Source organism: Lagenorhynchus albirostris, chromosome 7 (genome assembly GCF_949774975.1).
Source record: "Lagenorhynchus albirostris chromosome 7, mLagAlb1.1, whole genome shotgun sequence".
Classification (NCBI taxonomy): domain Eukaryota; kingdom Metazoa; phylum Chordata; class Mammalia; order Artiodactyla; family Delphinidae; genus Lagenorhynchus; species Lagenorhynchus albirostris.
In genome coordinates, this window is record NC_083101.1 from 44867771 (window position 1) to 44888196 (window position 20426).

A 20426-nucleotide genomic window follows, 5' to 3' on the forward strand; every position below is an offset into this window, starting at 1 on the left:
TCAAACCCAAATAACTTTGCTATCTCTGAAGAGAGTCTTAAAATAAGTTTAAATTATGTTGCTGTACTTTAAGCATGCTTTTGTACGGGTTTCTGATTTATGTTCAGCTATTTAAATAAATGAAACCTTTTCCCCACTTTTATAGTTAAAACTGAAAACATTGGAAAATAAATTTTTCTTTTGAAGGTGGGGTAAGGTGGGTCTCTGTTAGTCTACTCCTCTTGCTTGTAGCGAACTTTAGGGCTCTCTATCTTCTGAGCTTACTTTCTCAGTGACCAAGGTACTGAGTCTTTTCACTGCTCAAAAAGAATAGTGAATATTTTTTAGATGGATTCACTTTACCCTCTTGCCCAGTCTAACACTGCTTTGAAGCCAGCGGAGTAAAGTCCATCAGAAAAACATCTATATAGACCTGCAAAGGAATGTCATACTAGTAAACTATATTTAATGGTCTTATCAACATTTATAATTAACAAGTTGATCATTGAGTGCTTATGCAAACTAGCAATAGAGAGAGCTCTCTTAAAGAGCCATAAAATTTGTTCTTTATTTTTAACTTTGATAACCTTGGAGGAAAAATGTTGTGTAATCAGTTCTTACAGAAACATGATAGTTTTAAAAGAGGCAAAATCCTTGACTGGCTATCTATTCTTGTGTCTTGAGCTGCAGCTAGGATATTTTTTTCTTCTCTCCTCCTTTTCTAAACGTTATTAAGGAAGATTATTACAAAGTAAGAGTTAAACAAGGAAAAACGGTTTTCAACAATTGACGAAGAATTATTCCTAATCTAAATAAGTTCTTACAAACTGATAAGAAAAACACTAATATCCCAATTGAAAAATGTCCAATGATGTGAATAGTTATTCACAGAAGCAAAAGGTTATATGATTAATGAATGTACAATAAAAAGTCAACCTCAAAAGTAGTCAAGGGGGGCTTCCCTGGTGGCGCAGTGGTTGAGAGTCCGCCTGCCGATTCAGGGGACACAGGTTCGTGCCCCGGTCCGGGAGGATCCCACGTGCTGCGCAGCAGCTGGGCCCGTGAGCCATGGCCGCTGAGCCTGCGCGTCCGGAGCCTGTGCTCCGCGGCGGGAGAGGCCACAACGGTGAGAGGCCTGCGTAACAGCAAAAAAAAAAGTAGTCAAGGAAATTCTCTGGCGGTCCGGTGATTAGGACTTGGTGCTTTCACTGCCAGCGCCCGGGTTCGATCCCTGGTTGGGGAACTAAGATCTTGCATACTGCACAGTGTGGCCAAATTTTTTTTAAAATTTGAAAAAGAAAACTAGTCAAAGAATTATAACTTATTTTTTCCTCACTTACCTAATAGACAGATTTTTAGAAGATTAATAATTAGTAATGGCATAGGCCAAATAAAACAAAAACCTTTTCTGGAAAGGAGGTTGAGCACATGTCCTAAAGACAGTAAAATATTCATGCCATGTGTTCAGGTGTCCCACTTCCACAAATCTGTCTTAAGGAGAAATCTGAACTTTTAGGTAAATGTACAAATTTAAGGTAAGTCAAGGTAATGTTGAAATCTTTGTGATAACTACCAAAACAGTAGTTTTAAAGTATATAGCTATCAGTACTTCCCTGGTGGCACAGTGGTTAAGACCCCACACTTCCAACACAGGGGGCCCGGGTTCGTTCCCTGCTCAGGGAAATAGATCCCACATGCATGCCTCAACTAAGAGTTTGCACACCACAACTAAGGAGCTCACCTGCCGCAACTAAGGAGCCTGCCGCAAATAAATGAAATAAATATTTTTTAAAATAATAACAATAGTAATAAAATAGATAGCTATCACATTTATAAGTAGGTATAATTATTAAAATATACCTGATAAATGCAAAAGAAGTAAAAAACAGAACTAAAATATCAAAGGATGGTGGAAAAATAGAAGATGATAGTAAAATGATAGCTTAAATCAAACATATCAGTAGCTATATTAAGTTAAATTAACTAAAATGAAATACTCAAAAGTTGTCAGACTGGATTTTTTTAAAAAGTCAACTATAAGCTCCTTATAAGAGATATATTTAAACATTAGGATATAGAAAAGTAAATAGTAAAAGGCTAGAAAAAGATATACCATGCAAATACCTACTGAAAGAAAATTAGTATAACTGTACTAATATCAGACAAAGTAAAATTTAAGGCAAAGAGTATTACTAGAGATAAAGAGAGCTCAATGAATCAATTCAACTGGAATATAAAAAATCTAAAATTTGTATGCACTTAATAATAATGACCTCAAAATACATTAAGCAAAAACTGACAAAACTAAGAGGACAAATAGACAAATCTATAAGTATTGTGGGAGACTTTAATACAATTTTCTCAGTAACTTATGGAACAAAGTCACAAAAATTATGAGTCTAACAGATTTGAACAACACAACAAACTTGACCAAACTAACATATATAGAACATGTACCCAACAACAGCAGAATACACATTTTTTTCTGCAAGAATGCATGGAACATTAACCAAAATGGAAGGCATACACAAGGACATGGAACAAGTCCTAATACATTTCAAGGTATTGAAGTAATATAGAGATATCTTCTAATCACAGAGAACTGAATTAGAAATCAATAGCAAAAGAGTAAATAGTAAATTCCCAAGCGTTTGAAAATTAATCAGTACCTTTTGTCTGATTCTTAAAAACTTTTTCTTATGCAAAATTTTAAACATATACAAAGAAAGGCGGAAAAGTATAATGAACTCTCATGAATTCACCATCCTGTTTTTAAAATGATGAACTCTTGGCCAATTATATTTCATCCATACCCTCACCCTCCTGCTCCTTCTATATTATTTTGAGGCAAATTCCAGACATCATCACATTTGATCTGAAGCAAAACACTTCTGTATATCCCATGGGTCACAGAATAAATCACAATGAAAATTAGAAAATATTTTTAACTGAATGATAGTGGAAATACATTAAAACTGATGGTACGTCTGGTTCCAGCCAAGATGGCTTGGCCCCATTCCTTGCTATTCCTCCCTCTTATAACTAAAAACCACGGATGGAATACAACAAAAAGGAAAAACTCTGAAAGATGAAGAGAGAAAACTGACTGGGGGCTTTGGATCTTGAGGAATGACATAGCTGTGAGTTTCCTGTTTGATTTTTGTTTTTTGTCTGTCTCTCATATATCTGGAAGGGGGTGACTGGTGATGGAGAAGTGTACAACATGGAACCATCAATAGGTACAACCCAAAATTCCTAAGAAACCTGTTCCCTGTAGTCAAAGGACTAGGAAAAGGGTGGCCTAACAGAATAGAAAATTAATTTGTTAATATCCACCTTACTGTAGGCAAACAAAAGGAAAAGCCAACTTCCCCTCATGGTGTTAGCAGGGCCTAGTGGAGGGCTAGACTTTTGGACCCATCAGCACCAGCAAGGTATGGTGAGTTGGCTTTCCACATTGTCATAGGGATCATATCAGTGGTGCCAAACGGAGCTGAACTTCCACACCTACCTGGCAGCAAAGAGACCGAATAAGGCAGTGTGAGGTGGTGCTAGTTGGCACTCCACTTTCCTTAACCAGGCAGTGTCAACTACTGTCAGGAGGACCCACTTGAGAGCTGAACTTCTATCCTCACTGAGCTGTAATGAAGCCACACCCGCATGCTTTCCTCTTTTCCCCCCACAGTCACCCCCCACCTCAGTATTGGTGAGGCCCAGCAGGCAGCTGAACATCCACCCCACCTGGACTTGCACACTACACCTAAATAGGGACACTGCCTGCAAAAAAAAAGATTAAATAGGATCCAGAGCCTCATAGCATGATACCCAAAATTTCCAGGATGAGACTAAAAATCATTTGTCATATTAAGAACCAGGCAACTTTCAACTTGAATGAGAAAAGACAATTAGACATTAGCACTGTGATGACACAGACGCTGGAATTCTGACAAGGACTTTAAAGCAGTATTCATAAAAAGGCTTCAGTGAGCATTTGTGACCATTCTTCTTTTTTTTTTCTGGTACGCGGGCCTCTCACTGTTGTGGCCTCTCCCATTGCGGAGCACAGGCTCTGGACGCGCAGGCTCAGCGGCCACGGCTCACGGGCCCAGCCGCTCCACGGCATGTGGGATCTTCCCAGACCAGGTCACGAAGCCATGTCCCATGCATCGGCAGGTGGACTCTCAACCACTGCGCCACCAGGGAAGCCCTGTGACCATTCTTGAATCAAGTGAAAAATTAGAAAGCCTTAACAAAGAAAGAGAAGATGTGAAAAAGAACCAAATAGAAATTTTAGAACTGAAAACTGATACAATAATTGAAATTTTAAAACTCACTGGTTGGGTGTAACAGCAGTATAAATATGACAGAGGAAAGAATCAGTGAACTTCAAGACAGAACGATAGAAATTATTCAATCTGAACAAGCAAGAGAAAGTAGACTGAAAAGAAATGAACAGAGGGACTTCCCTGGTGGTGCAGTGGTTAAGAATCCACCTGCCAGTGCAGGTTACAAGGGTTCAATCCTTGGTTCGGGAAGGTCCCACATGCCGTGGAGCAGCTAAGTCCGTGCACTACAACTACTGAGCCTGCTCTCTAGAGCCTGCGAGCCACAACTGTTGAGCCCACACGTCACAACTACTGAAGCCCACATGCCCTAGAACCCTCACACTGCAACTACTGAGCCCGTGTGCCACAACTACTGAAGCTCACGTGCTCTAGGGCCTGCATGCTGCAACTACTGAGCCTGCATGCTGCAACTACTGAAGCCCATGCACCTAGAGCCTGTGCTCTGCAACAAGAGAAGCTACCACAATAAGAATCCTGTGTACCACAATGAATAGTAGCCCCCACTTGCCGCAACCAGAGAAAGCCCGCGTGCAGCAATGAAGACACAAAGCAGGCAAAAAAAAAAAATGAACAGAAATGTGGGACAATAATGAAAGATTTAACATTTATATCATTGGAAGCTCAGAAGGAGAGGAGGAGTGGTGCTGAAAAAGTATTCAAATAAGTAATGATGTAAAACATCTCAAATTTGGCATAAGACATAAACCTACAGATTGAAGAATCTGAGTGATCCTCAAAAAAATTAAATAAGACTGATCAATAAAAAAAATAGAGAAGGCACAAATTACATATATCAAAACCAAAAAGGTTAATATCACTACAAATCCTGCAAACATTAAAAAGATGAGGATATTATGAAGAATTTTATGCAAATAAATTTGAAAACTTAAATGAAATTGACAGTCTTACCAAATGCAAATTAACCAAAACAAACACCAGAAAAAAAGAGAAAATCTTAATAGCTCTATATCTTTTAAATGAATTAATTCATAATTTTAAAACCTTCCACTAAAAAACCTTTAAGAACAGATGGCTCAGTTCAGTCATTCTGGAGTGGGGCTGAGAATTTGCATTTCTAATAAGTTCTCAGATAATGCTGATGCTGCTAGTGTAGATAACATGCTTTGAGAATCACTGTTATAGGGTACTTTTCTAGCATTAACAACTGTAAACTCTAAAAGTATGCACGTTTTAGAATTTGAATGTGACATACTTGTATCCTTTGTAAATTCTTTTAATGATTTTCCTCCTCTTACTTATCTGTAAGAGCTCTTTATATATTAAAGATATCCATTCTTTACCAAATACATTGCAGGTATTTTCACCAGTGTGTCATATCTTTCAAACTAATTTATAAATATTTTGTTATCCAAAAATGTTAAACTTTTATATAGTCAAGGGGGAATAGAAGTTATAAATGAAGCAATGAGTTTATAATTGTCAAAGCTGGTAATGGGGACATGGGAGTTCATTGTACTCTATGCTCTACTTTTGTATATGTTTAAAATTTTCCAGGAGTTTCCTGGTGGTGCAGTGGTTAAGAATCTGCCTGCCAATGCAGGGGACGCAGGTTTGAGCCCTGGTCCGGGAAGATCCCACATGCCACGGAGCAACTAAGCCTGTGCGCCACAACTACTGAGCCTGCGCTCTAGAGCCCAAGAGCCACAACTACTGAAGCCTGCACGCCTAGAGCCCGTGCTCCGCAACAACAGAAGCCACTGCGATGAGACGCCCACGCACCACAACAGAGTAGTCCCTGCTTGCAGCAGCTAGTGAAAGCCCACGTGCAGCAACAAAGACCCAATGCAGCCAAAAATAAACAAATAGATAAATAAAATTTTCCAGAATGAAAATATATCAAGCATACCACTTTATCAATATTAGAGTTTATATTTTTTGTCTAAAACATTTGTTAATTTGGTGTTTTTTTAGTCTTAGCTGCGGTGCACAGGCTCTTAGTTGTGGTGCACAGGCTCTGCATTGTGGTGCGTGGGCTTCTCTCTAGTTGTGGCATGTGGGCTCCTCTCTAGTTAGAGCACGTGGACTCAGTAGTTGTGGCACGTGAGCTCTCTGGTTGTGGCACGCAGGCTCTAGAGCGCTCAGCCTCAGTTGCCCCGCAGCATGTGGGATCTTAGTTCCCAGACTAGGGATCGAACCCGTGTCCCCTGCATTGGAAGGCAGATTCTTAACCACTGGACCACCAGGAAAGTCCCTAATTAGGTGTTTTGGAGGGTAAATAAAATAGTGTTATTTTATATATTTATAGACCACTGGCTGTACTCATCATAAAAAGCCACAGTGTAAAACTTTTGTTGTATTGATTTCATATTTTTGTGTTTGTTTGAAGTGCTTGAAGCACTTAACATGGAGGAAATGATGTCCGCCATTTCCCGCTGGATGGAAAGCGCAGCACACCCTCTGGCATCAAGAGACAGGGGAAACACTGAGGAAATTCCCATCTTAATTATCGAAGGTTTCCTTCTCTATAATTACAAGTAAGCATTCCCCACTCTAATATTGACTCTGAATGAATGGGAAAAAAAAACTGTGCACTAAATATGCTGTTAATTTAGGCCCCTTGACACTATATGGAATAGAAGCTATTTTCTGACCATTCCGTATGAAGAATGTAAGAGGAGGAGGAGGTAAGTTTTGAAATTGCCTTTGTGAATTGTAATTCAAAAGACAAACTTTAGGAAAAACGAGGAAACAGCATTATTGAGCAATGTGTATATGTCATTTTTCAAGCAAGAGAAGCCTCAATTCTTCATACAAAGAGCAAGACCTTTTTCCATAAATGGTCACCCACATGGAGTAATGCAAATTACTTTTCTAAGAAAAGGCTCTTGTACAAGCTCTTTGGCTTATCTTTCCTAAATCCTCATATGAAGCAATCCCATGTTGATTATGGTTTTAAATTAGGGGGCCTGTATTCTGCTACAGCCACAGAGAACACCGATTAGTTTAAAGCTTACGACAACATCTCAGTATCTCTATCATTATTTACATTAACATTTGTCTCTCAATTCTTTTATAAATCACTAGAGGGGGGAAATAATTATGAATGGTAGTGAATTAGAGTTCATTTTTTAGATCAGGGGACTAAATCCATTGGGTGTTGTCTTTGTAACTGGCACTGAGTCTAAAAAGTGTAGTCGTAATCCTGTTTAGACAGTCTCTGAGTGATTTCCCCGTTGTCCTGACCATTATTTTACTTTATCAATTGTGTTTATGTCAACGTAAAGTTTCCTACGTATTTTGACAGTACAAGGATCTACGAGCCTCCAGACACCCCAGGGTACTTTGAGGGCCACGTGTGGCCCATGTATCTAAAGCACAGGAAAGAAATGGAGAACATCTCACGGGAAATCGGTAAGTGCCTTTTCTTCCCTCCGCAGAAGGCTTTTTACTTGTCATTGCCTCAAAGTACACAAAAGAAAGGACTTTAGAAGGCATTTTTCTCATGTATTAGATTATAAAAGGACACTTTAAGCTAGAACGCTCTGGGCTCCCCCTTTTCCACACTGGCTCTCCTGCCTTCTGTTTCTCTGTGGCTCTTATGAAAGTTTGTCAACTTCTAGATGGTCATTCATTCAGCAAATATTGATTGAATGCCTTCCATGGTCAAGGCACTACCCTGGTGATATCAAGGGAAATAAGGCAGACTCAGTGTCTACTCTTATGAACCAGCATTCTATCAGGAAAATGGATGTTAAATGGATGACACACAAGATTATCCTTTTTAGCTGTGCTGAGTACTGTGACACTGAGCTTCAGGGGGACCGCCCAAGTCTCAGCAATCCGGGAAGGCTTCCTTGAGGAAGCCATATTTAAGCGAGATGATAGATATAACTGGACAAAGGGAGGTAACTTGGGAAGATAGAAGGTCACCCCAGATGGTGGGTATGGTGCATGAAAAGACCAAGGGGCACCAGAAGGAAGGTTGTGGTAGAGAAAGCCAAGGCAAGACGTGATGTTGCTGATAGAGGAAGGGTCCAAACCCTGCAAGGCCATAGACCAGTTAAGGACTTAGGTCATTATCCTAAGGAAAGTGGGAAGCCCTGTACAGAGAGGCTTTATACAAGGATATGGTAGATATAAAATTTTTGTTTTAGTAAGCTCCCTCTGGCTATGTGAAGGGTAGATGTAGAGGGTGCAATATTGGACATATGTACTCAGAAGAACTGCGTGATAGGATAGACATGGGGGGTGCAGGCAACTGAGGTGGCAAGGACAACAGCTCAGGAATTGGCAGGCATTATTTCAGAAAATAGGAAAAAGTGAAGGAGTCGCAGATTTGCAAGGAGGAATGCGAGTCTGTTTCACACATAATGAAGTTGAGATGCCTGAGGGACTTAAAGCAGTGATTTAGAAATAAATATCTGGATCTATGGGCCTGGGCCAAGAACAGATCCTTGGGATATAGAGTACCACATGGAGAAGATGCAGGAGGCTGGAGAGAGAAGGGTTTTGGATGGGGTAGAGCAATCAAAACTGACGTATCTTTTCAGAATAAAGGGAGTTGCGCATATTGTGAGAAGCCTCGTGGCCTCTTTGGTAGCTACAGAAAGCACACTGGGCCTCCCCATGATCTGGCGGCTACTATGATCCCTTCTTCAGTCCAGTTCAACCCCTCTTCCCCATCCACAGAGCCTCTCATGACATTCTGGCCACACCACTCCCAACATGGACCATTGGTTGCAGGGATGTCTTCTTACTACCCCTCTCTCTCTCCATCTAAAATGCAAATCCAACCATGCTCCTACCTTGCTTAAATACCTTCAAAGAGTCTCCAGCCCTTCAGTATAAAATCCAAACAGCCAGACCTCAAGGCCACTAAGGACTAAGGCACAGCTCTAAAATCTCATCTCTATACTGTTCCTGCCTCCCCACATTCTAGCCTTTCCAAACTGAGCATCTTTTCCTTAACGGGCAAAGTTCCTCCTACCTCCCTAACCTCTGCAGTTTTCTGACTAGAAGGCCCTTTCTTTCCTTTAACCTACATAACTTCTGCTTTTTATCCCAAACTGACTATGCCAGTTTTGTTAAAAATAGATATCTCATGGGCCTGGAGAATTCAGATTCAGTACACATGTGAACTCAGACCCCCTGCATGGTTTAAGAAGCCTCACAGGTGATCCTGATGTATAAGTAAGCTCAAGAACTACTCCCTTAAGTGGTTTCTTTTTCTTTCTTTCTTTTTTTTTTTTTTTTGCCATGCTGTGCAGCTTGTGGGAGCTTAGTTCCCGGACCAGGATTGAACCTGGAGTCCTAACCAGTGGACTGCCGGGGAATTCCATAAATGATTGTTTTGAGAAGGGACCTCTTCAGTGCTCCTAAAGTACCATATGCACAGTGCCACTTAACTCTGTTTCTTTCTTTTTAAATTTTCACATCAGCTAGTTTGAATTTTCTCTGCAATAAATCAAAATTTCTTGCCTGTTGTACCTGGCTGTGATATACTTCTCTCTTTAATGGCTGTTAATTTCTTTTTAAGTTATGTTCCTGGGTTCTTTGGTTAAACCTATTGGTGTTCTCAAGAGATGCCAAGTGCCAGAGTAAGCATCCTGTATTAATAAGCCTGTTTGCATTTAAACTGCTCTCTTTTCCCCCTTCTCAGTTTACCTAGATGGAACAAAATCTGAAGAGGACCTCTTTTCACAAGTGTATGAAGACCTAATACAAGAACTAGCAAAGCAAAAGTGTAAGTATTGTCCAATCAAAGTGGATTGTGAAGGAGCCGCCAGGAGAAATAGTTCATTACATACCCAAGAATGGTATACCAGACAGCTAATGTAGGAGTGATTGTATCTATTCATGCATTGCTTTGAAGATAGTACAGAATCAGACACTCTGAATGGGTCTAGGGACTTGATTACTTCGTGAGTTTTTTTTTAAGGGTGAAAATATTCACCCTTTGTTGTATCTCTTAATGATATTTATGTTATTTAGTTTAAAATTTTTAGTAGATGGCTGTTATTTCAATGGGACTGAAATTATCCTTTGAGTCTAGTGAAGTTAAAATGCTGGTGATCTTCTTTTAATATGTATAAAGTTCCCTTTCTCATTTATTCCTCCTAAAGATTTTTCATAAATTCTATTTCCCAAAATAAACAAAAAATTTTTTAATTACTTACTGAGTGTTTCTTCAAGGTTTTCATATCAGACAATACATTTTGCAAGTGACAGAAATCCTCCTAAATCTGGCTTAAGCAGAAATAAAGTACAGGAGTGGCAGTGGCTTCAGGCTCAGCTGTATTAAGGAGCTCATATGGGGTCCTCATGGTTTTGCCTCAATTTCATTTTCTGTTTGGGTATATTTTGAAGTCAGTCTGTCTCCACTGACAGATATGATGTCTTTTGGCCACACCATCCTCCTAGGTCCAACAGCCCCAGTAAAAAGACAGTTTATTCTTTTTCAAGATTGTCTATGAGTTGATAAATGTTGAAGCTGGGTGTTGAGTACAGGGGGTCTATATATTATTCTCACTCGTTTTGCATATGTTTAAAATTCTTTATTTTGAACATTTTTTAAAGCAGTTTTCCATTTTAGCCCAGTGGAAAAGTCCCAGGAAAGATTTTGATTGGTCCTGCTTGAGTCACATGACTTTTGCTAAACCAGTCACTATGCCTGAGGAGATGGTTTATTCTGATTGGCTAGGACTGGATCATGTACTCATCTTGTAATTGAGTACCTCTCCTAAGACCTCCTGACTTAAGGGGAGAAATTCCCCAAGGGAAAGCAGGGCAGGAGGTAGAAACCAGAAGAAGAAAGATGACAAAGTGTGCTGGGAAAACAAAACTATAGATCTAGCTGTTTCATTGGAACTGTTTGAACTAAAAGGGTTTTCATGGCTAACATACAAAATGCAGTCATCAGCTGGCTCAAGAGATGACGTATGAGCCAGTTTGGCAGTGAAGAATATTACATGCTCTTTTGGTGAGAAACAAATCCCCCAGTCCAAATCTCAAAATCTCTCAATAAGAATTAGATTTCCTATGCCCTCAGTAAATTCCTATCTGACTAGCAGTCTAAGCCCAGCCAGGCAGCTCATTGATCCTGACACATTCCCAATTTCAGGATCAGCCCTTCATGTAGACATGAACCTATTTAAAGAAATTTCAGGACCATATTAAAATTTCTTCCTTTAAGTGGAACTTAAAATCCTTGCCAGGAGCTGATTCACTTTGTTATAAAGCAGAAACTAACACACGATTGTAAAGCAATTATACTCCAATAAAGATGTTTAAAAAAAAAAAATCCTTGCCTGCTCAGGTATGCCTGCTCACCCCTGCCATCTGTTACTCTGATAGGCCTCCCATAATGAAGCTCAGGCACCAGCATAAGTGGATACCGAGTGTGGGGTGAAGACAGGGGCTCAGCCTTTGTAAACGATAGCACCTGAGCCAGAGCCACTTCTCTGAGAGTTATTGGCTTCCTTGCTGACCTTGATAAGATACTTATTGGGTGTTTCAGCATTTGGACATCTGTACCTTTCCATCCTCTCAATAATGGCTAATGCTTGGGTCCAATTTTCCTTTAATGACCAAGTCACACGCTGAAGTTTGCCCTTATGATCCACCTGCTGATAAAAGTAAAGGAGCCTCGGGACTTCCCTGGTAGCACAGTGGTTAAGAATCCGCCTGCCAGTGCAGGGGTCATGGGTTCGATCCCCGGTCTGGGAAGATCCCACATGCCGCGGAGCAACTAAGCCCCTGAGCTGCAAGTGAGCCTGCACTCTAGAGCCCTCGTGCCACAACTGCTGAAGACCGCGCGCCTAGGGCCCGTGCTGCGCGACAAGAGAAGCCACCGCAATGAGAAGCCCGCGCGCCGCAACGAAGGGTAGCCCCCACTCGCCGCAACTAAATAAATTTATTTATTTATTTATTTATTTATTTATAAAAAAATGAAGGAGCCGGAGGGTGGGAGGGAGGGAGATGCAAGAGGGAAGACATATGGGAACATATGTTTATGTATGACTGATTCACTTTGTTATAAAGCAGAAACTAACACATCATTGTAAAGCAATTATACCCCAATAAAGATGTTAAAAAAAAAAATGAAGGAGTCTTGATCGTGTAGCTCAGGCAAATTGCACCTAATTCCATACCAAGTACCAGCTTGTGCTATCTGGTCCAAGGCCCAAGAATAGCTGGCATGTTTTGATGAGGGCTGAAAGCCCACAGCAAAGTACATTTCTGTGTGTGTGACACCCTCCTCTTTCCTTGCCTACATCCTAGAGGTTTGTAAGGAAGTATTCCTTTGTAAGGCTATCTTCCTTGTGTTCAAGATATTGCATAAAGCTTAAAAAGAAAAAAAAATAATAGCAAAATGTTAGAAAAGACGTAAAATCCAAAGAAGATCAGCTTTTCCTACCTCCAAGATCTATGTTCATTTTTTCCAGTTGCATAAATAAGTTACTGCATTATTTATGACACATCACATTTCCCAGTTCTTTCAACCACAGTACCTGCCAAAGCCAGCCTGGAGGGATCCTCAGCATAGCCTGGTTTAACCCTCAGTATGGGTCTGAGCTAGCCAGGAGACCTTTCCAATGTTTCAGTCGACTACACCTCAAGCTTCTGATAGCATCTCATAAACTGTTTAACTAATTTTCTATTCTAAGCATATAGAATCATAATTGTGATTAAGTAATAATAATGACAGGCAAACAACAAAGATTGAATTTAATTATTAATGAAACAAATAACCCAGGAGAGTAAGTTTATAAAGTTATATGTTTAATCCTTATTTAAATCCAGACTTTGAGGCAAAATCTAATCATTACCTATTCTCGCCCTAGCTACCAGGAACATTCAAACTCCCTTTAAATAAAATGTTTATTTTCATCTCATTATAAAAACATAATAATTTAAAAAAATTTTTAATCTTTTAGGGAGAAAATAATCACCTATATTCCCACCAATCATCACTGTTAACATTTTGATAAGCACATATCCAATGTTTTTGCTATTCCCATCAGTCTTTTATATGGTTACATGGTTTACATAGTTAATTGCCATGCTTACTTTTTTTTTTTTTTTTTTTTTTTTTTTTTTTTTTATTTTGCTGTACGCGGGCCTCTCACTGTTGCGGCCTCTCCCGTTGCGGAGCACAGGCTCCGGACGCGCAGGCTCAGCAGCCATGGCTCACGGGCCTAGCGGTTCCGCGGCATGTGGGATCTTCCCGGACCGGGGCATGAACCCGTATCCCCTGCATCGGCAGGCGGACTCTCAACCACTGCGCCACCAGGGAAGCCCTGCCATGCTTACTTTTGTTTTTAAATTAGTATTTAATATTTAATAAGCTTTATAGAGTCCATTATGTAATGAAACTGAATAAGACTAAATAGTTCTCCCAGTTGAAGGATTCAAGGCTGAGTTCTGTTTTGCTCGTTAAAAGTAAATTATAAGACCTGACAGTGACATCTTACTACAGAAGAAAGATGTCAAATCAAAGGAACAAACATTGTAAAATAAAAATTTAATAAAATGAATTTGGGATATTTTTCTATATTGAATTTAAAATAGTTTCCAGTTACAAAGTAATAGTAGTATAATTATATAGTATAATATCCAAATTAACAAAATTATTGAACCATTTCCCAATTGTTGGATATTTTGTGTTGTTACAAAGCTTTTTACATTGACAAATAACATGCGGTAAAAATATCTGCACAAATTACTGGTTTTCTTCTTCTTGAATTAAAATTTTTCAGAAGTAGCACTTGCTTGGTCAAAGAGTATCATCATTTTTATATTTTACATGCTTCAAAGATTAAATAGTATCCTAAAATAGGTGTGCTTTTCCAGCATGAGATATGTAATAAGAATGCGGTAGGCTTATCACTGAGTTTCTAAGCCAAAGTCACTAAGTATTCAGCAAGACTTTCTTACTTTAAATAAATAAAAAATATTAAAAAAATAAAGATTGAAGGTAAGAATACTTCTTTCCTCAAACCAAGGATAACATTCCAAAACAAGAATTCTACTGTACCAGCCACCTTTTGTGTTTTTCTTCTAGTTCTCAAATTATTTCATTCTTTGAAGTCAAGGATTATTATATCAATTGCAGATGATATTGGATATCTGATAGCTGAAAATAGGCTTAAATTTAACACAAGGATTAAATGAATGAGACTTGGACTCTATTTAGTTCTTTACAGAAAACCAGCATTTCTTGCCCCACAATCCCTGTAATCTTAACATCCTTAGATGTTAGTGTGAAGATTTAATAAAATGACTATTGGAATTCTCCATTAATTTCTTTTCTATTTATCATTATTCCCCAGGTCTGCAAGTGACAGCATAGAGTTGGAATGCACTGAATCCTTCCTGGAGTGAATTAGGACATTCAAAGGAAGCTATGCAAGAACCTTAACCAAGATACAATGTGTACTTTGGTATGATGACAGCCTGTTGTTTTGTTTATTTGTTTCTCTGTTTGTTCTATCACACATGATTTCCTTAACACATGGAAAAGTGAGTAGTTATCCATGACAATGGACAGGAATTTACTTTAACTTTGTTCTCACTCCAGGAAGTACAAGACACAGCATAGCTCACAAAGAGTGAGTCAGTTTCTCTAGACCAGTGATTGTCAAACTCTTCTGAATGGGACCCGGAGTAAGGAATAAGATATAGATCACAATCCAGTATATATGTAATCTATTGATGTGTGTGTTTGTGTGTATGTATCTATATGTGTTGCGTGTATCATATCAAGAATTATAAAATATTTACCTCACATACAATGTACTCTTGATATTTCTCTATTTTTAATTTTTTAAAAATATTGGTTACCATCCCATACCAATGCCCACCTCCTGCAAATAAAGGGATTACCAGGAGTAGTCATATTGGTAATCATATTGAATAAATCAACAATTTGCCAACAGTATCTTTTTTGTGTTTTGTCCTTGTTGCCGCTGTTACTGTTTTTTTTATATGCGTCTGAAACCACTGAATCATTTGTGTCACTTATGTTGAGACTTTGTTACAAATAAGGTTTTTATGTGCATGTTTTATTTTGTTTTTGTCAAACCGTTGGTCTAAAATAGCAGAAATAAGTTACAGTTACTTCAGTGATATGTAATACAGGGGAGCTTTCATTGAAAAACACAATGGGAGATCTGTATAATCGTATCATTTTTTGAGGCCTCATTCAATGCTGGAAGTTAAATTAGTGATCAACTTGTTATTTATTAATAATAGATAGATTGCTCACACCCTCTCAGTCCTTACAAATATAAAATATATTCTTACATTAACTTTAAACATTCTCTACAGACTCATCTGATCAGCACTCAGAACTTAGAAATTTGTAACTAGCTTACACTCACCCATGACGAGGGGGTTTTTTGGTCACACACACTGAAAAAAAAAAAAATCTGGGCTCAAATTAAGTTCATCCTTTTAATAGCTATATGTCTTTGATCAAACCATTTAAAGTCTATACTTCCTCTTTATAAGAAGGGGATATCAACAGTGCTTAGTGTGGGTTTAGTGGAGAGTAAGGATAAAGTTCACAATCCTTCATATGGCCCCCAAGACATTCCCTGATCTAGCTTATGAGTGCCTCTCTACCCTCATTTCCAGTCACTCAACCCACTGCTGTTCAGCCATTGGGACCTCCTCTCCTCAAACTTACCAGGACCCTTCCTGCTTCACAGCAGGCTCATGTGCTGCTCCCGTTACTTAGAGCAAACTTCTGCAACCCTTCCCTCCAATTAGTCTGCTAACTCCTCCTCCTTCAGAAGATGCTGCTTCTCAGAGGATTCCCTCCCCCTTGCCCTGCCCTCATAGGTGCTCTCAAAGTTCTTCTTTTCCTTCAAAGCGTTAATCACAATTGTAGTTATACTGCTGCTTACAGAATCACTTATTTAGTGGCTGTCTCTCCAGCTAGACTGCAAGCTGCTTGAAGGCAGGACCTACCTCTGTGACTTAATTACAAACACACCCCTGCTAACTAGCACAGTGTCTGGCACATAATGAACACAATAAATGTTGGATACTTGTTATAAATTACTACTATGTCAGGAATGAGTTCACATGCAAGCAACGTGTTACTTGACTAATACTAGCTTATTGGGGTTTATTATTTTTACATAACCAAGAATTATGGGTTAGAGTTAGGGTTAGGGTTAGCATGTCAGATTTAGGGGGAAAAAAACAAAAAGAAAATTAGAGGGCATACAGTTAAATTTGAATTTCAGATAAACTATAAATAACTTTTTAGGGTAAGTCCCACATATTACATATTGAAGACCTGTTTTTCTGAAATTTAGCAACTTGAAAGTGTTATGGAAAAGCCAGGGTCTTTCATCCTTGCCTTCGGAGCTACCCCAGGAGGTCACAGGAAGGCAGCAGAAGCTCCCCGCACAGTGTCAATTATAAAGGCAGGAAGCTGGGTAGAGGACGCACAGCCAGCCGCAGGCCTTCCAGAGTCACCCAGCAGTGACCCCAACAGCCAGAACTGCCTCCATGGCCACTTCTCACTGAAAGAGAGGCTGGGAAGAGGCGTTCTGAGAGGTTTGAGCTCATTGTGTTTCATTGTCTGGGGATGTTGCCACGGGAAAGAAAAAGCTTTTACTAAGGAAGGAGGGGAAAATAGGTAAGCAACACCAAGTATTAGCACAACCTTTTCTCTGCTTATTCTCCCTGGCTCTGATTTTAGCAAGCTTAGATAGATGTAATTTGTGTTATCAAAACAAGAGGTTTTTTTTTTTTTTTAGTGTAGAAGTCTAGATATGACTTTTCAAACTTTATTTTTTCCAAGAATTTCTGAAATACCATCCCCCACAGAGGGCGATTGTTGATTGAGAAGCATCATACTTGACGGTCATTTCCCCCCATTTCAGCATGTGAAAACAGGTCAGAGAAAGACTCTTTATCTTGAGAAAAAAAAAAAAAAACACTTTAACAAACACTAAAAATGTAAACGATCAGGGCTTCCCTGTTGGTACAGTGGTTGAGAGTCCGCCTGCCGCTTCAGGGGACACTGGTTCGTGCCCCGGTCTGGGAAGATCCCACATGCCGTGGAGCGGCTGGGCCCGTGAGCCATGGCCGCTGAGCCTGCGCGTCTGGAGCCTGTGCTCCGCAATGGGAGAGGCCACAACAGTGAGAGGCCCGCGTACCGCAAAAAAAAAAAAAAAAATGTAAACGTTCAAACGGGGAAGAAGTAAACATTTTTGCTTACTACTATGAGTGAGAAATAAATCAGGAATTTGAAATAAAGAATACTAGTGCTTCATTTCCAGTGTATGCTTTCACATTTAGTTACTCTTATCAAAGCAGTTAATGGGATAGATACCTGTTTAGAAAGACACATGCTCTTTATTTATTGAAAAGGAGCAAATCTGCTGAAGACTTCACCTTCTGTGTATAAATAACCTCAATCCCTTTAGGATGAATTTGCTGTAGGAAGGTTTCATTGTGCTTAATGTTAAACCCAGAGGAGGGAATTTAGAAGAGGGCCTCATGCACAGACTGTTACAATAAAGGGTGAGATTCAAGCCCACCAAGTTACCTTTTAAGGATACGCTTGTCGTAGTGCATAGAATCATAAAATGTTGGAGGAGTATCAGCTTGTCTAATGCTCTATATTTATGTGTAGAAATTAGAGCCAGAGTTGGTGAACTGCCCAACCCCATGCAGCTAGTTATTGGCAGGACCAGGGACAGGACATAATCCCTACACCACACGAACACGCACACACATATTTTTCATTTTAAAGCGAAAAACGGCAGAAAAATATCTTGCTAGCGTACATCTCACCATCTTTCCTTCAAAGGGAGCAAATTGGAAAGGCAAAGGCTATGTCAGGAAAATGAAGCTTTCTGTTCTGGGCTGTTGGAGCTTTGTCAAGGAGGCGAGCCAACTCATGAGGTTATCTGAGGGGCAAGGAGCAGTGGTGAGCTAATGTGAGCTCCATGCCACTGTCTGCTATGCTGACCTTAGGTTTGTGGCTCTAGCTCTTCTTCTAGTAACTGCAGTCATGGTGGAGACCTAGGGAAAAGCAAGGGTATGGAAAATTTAGAATGGGCATTACTCTCCACTTCTGTGTACTCACAGAAACAGATGAAAATTGCAATAGCAGCTTTGGGGCCTGCATCAAGGTAGCCTGACCTGCAGATAAGAGAACATCAAAAACAGAATTTCTTACCAAAGTGAACATAGCTGATGCATTCATGCCCACGAGTCCAGAAACACATCATCAATATAAAAGTAGAGATTAAAATTTTATTTTCCGTGCTAGCTTCCAGATCCCAGAGAAGTTAGGTTGTGTTCTTCAAGATTAAAAATTGAGACTAAGGACGTCCCTGGTGGCGCAGTGGTTAAGAATCTGCCTGCCAGTGCAGGGGACACGGGTTCAAGCCGTGGTCCAGGAAGATCCCACATGCCGCGGAGCAACTAAGCTCATGTGCCACAACTACTGAAGCCTGCGTGCCTAGAGCCCATGCTCCACAGCAAAGAGAAGCCACTGCAATGAGAAGCCCGTGCACCGCAACAAGTAGCCCCCCCTCGCTGCAACTAGAGAAAGCCCGCACAGCAACGAAGACCCAAAGCAGCCAAATAAATAAATAAATTGAGACTAAAACTCATACAGATAAATCCTTATTGACTCTCCTCTTTGTGCCTGCATAGCAAGTTCCTAGAACTTACTGTTATAACAGTGGTTCTCAAACCTTAGCATGCACCAGAATCCTTTGCAGGGCTTATTAAAAGAGATTGCTGGTCCCCAATCCCAGAGTTTCTGGTTCAGTTAATTTGGGGTAGGGTGCTAGAATCTGCATTTCTAACAAGGTCCCAGGTGATGTCGATATTGCCTACTCAGGGCCCAGGAGGAATTACTGCTCTATAGCGGGCAAATAAGCACCTTGCGGGCCCAGGAGGGCCCAAACTGGCTGTTATTCAGACACTACCAGACTGAAATTATCAGTATTGTTGGCTCCTAAAAATATTACAGAATAACTCTTGCATCAGTTATTGATTTTATTCACTCTTAGCTCCAAATCCTGCCTTTTTGCTTTTTCTGTGAAAATGAATCTGGGCCTTCTAGATAGTTTTCCTTTGCCGAGTGGAACAATGTTAAGCATTGTCAATAGAGGGCACTGGAGAGCCGTTGCAGGAAATGGATTTTGCTTTTAGGTTCCTGTGGGTTGGCAATGCAGCAGAGTGTCTCTGGTGAGACATCTGCTGGGGAACAGCTTTTCCATGGCACCCTAGAGGGTGGATTTCCCCAAAATTCCAGGGGATATATTTCCAGCAAGTTTTGCCAGCATTTCACCACAGCTGCTTCCTTGACACTCAGTGAGCCATGGCAGTGCCTTCTCCAACAAGATCTGGCTGTCATTAATAAGGGGGGAAGGGGTGGGGGGGGAATAAAACCTCTTCCTTTGGACTCAGACTGATAGATACAACCACTGGATATACTTTTCAACTGATTTATACAAGACAAACTTGGGCAATTGCGTGGCTGCTTTTTTTTCTTTTTTTACCTTTGTAATGTATGGCATAAGGAATACAGTCAATAATATTGTAATAAATTTGTATGGTGACAGACGGTAACTAGGTTTATTGTGGTTGCCATTTTGTAATGTGTATAAATATTGAATCACTATGTTGTACACCTGAATCTAATATACTATTGTACGTCAATTATGCTTCAATTTTTAAAATGTCAAAAAAAACCCCAAAACCACACATACACATTTTGGCCAATAAAAAGGGCCACAATCTGCAATTCTATGATCTTTACCTTACTATCCTTTCTATAGCAGACTTTAAATGGACTTCCTAAGGATATCTTGGATATTCTCAATTTGACAATAAGTTTTTCATGCAGGAGGAGGGGCTTAGTTTTTTGAATGAGGCTTTCAGGAAAGTTTTTAAACATGACTTGTCTTTTTTAATAGATCTATCATCTGTAAGTCTGAAGGTTATATTGGAGGACTTTCTTAAAACTTCAAAGTGACCATGATGAAAAAATCCAACAGGGAAAAGATTTCCAACAATGACGATGCTTCTGTAAAAGTATGGTATTTATTTTACTGTATGGGCATTTGGACTTCTATCTAGTGGCCTATAAATTTATAGAAA

At 39.7% G+C, this 20426-nt stretch overlaps 1 protein-coding gene across 3 annotated transcripts in view; it reads left to right on the top strand.

Annotated features, from left to right (window-relative positions):
• Window positions 1–15225, top strand: part of NMRK1 (nicotinamide riboside kinase 1) — a 33761-nt gene extending 18536 nt beyond the window's left edge. For all 3 annotated transcript variants that reach the window (XM_060154964.1, XM_060154965.1, XM_060154963.1), the window contains 5 exons: window positions 6673–6820; window positions 6899–6970; window positions 7591–7697; window positions 9946–10029; window positions 14618–15225. In XM_060154964.1, coding sequence (XP_060010947.1) covers window positions 6673–6820; window positions 6899–6970; window positions 7591–7697; window positions 9946–10029; window positions 14618–14637 — 431 coding nt within the window. In that variant the 3' untranslated portion in view covers window positions 14638–15225. The remainder of the gene's footprint in view (window positions 1–6672; window positions 6821–6898; window positions 6971–7590; window positions 7698–9945; window positions 10030–14617) is intronic.
• The last annotated feature ends 5201 nt before the right edge of the window (window positions 15226–20426 follow it).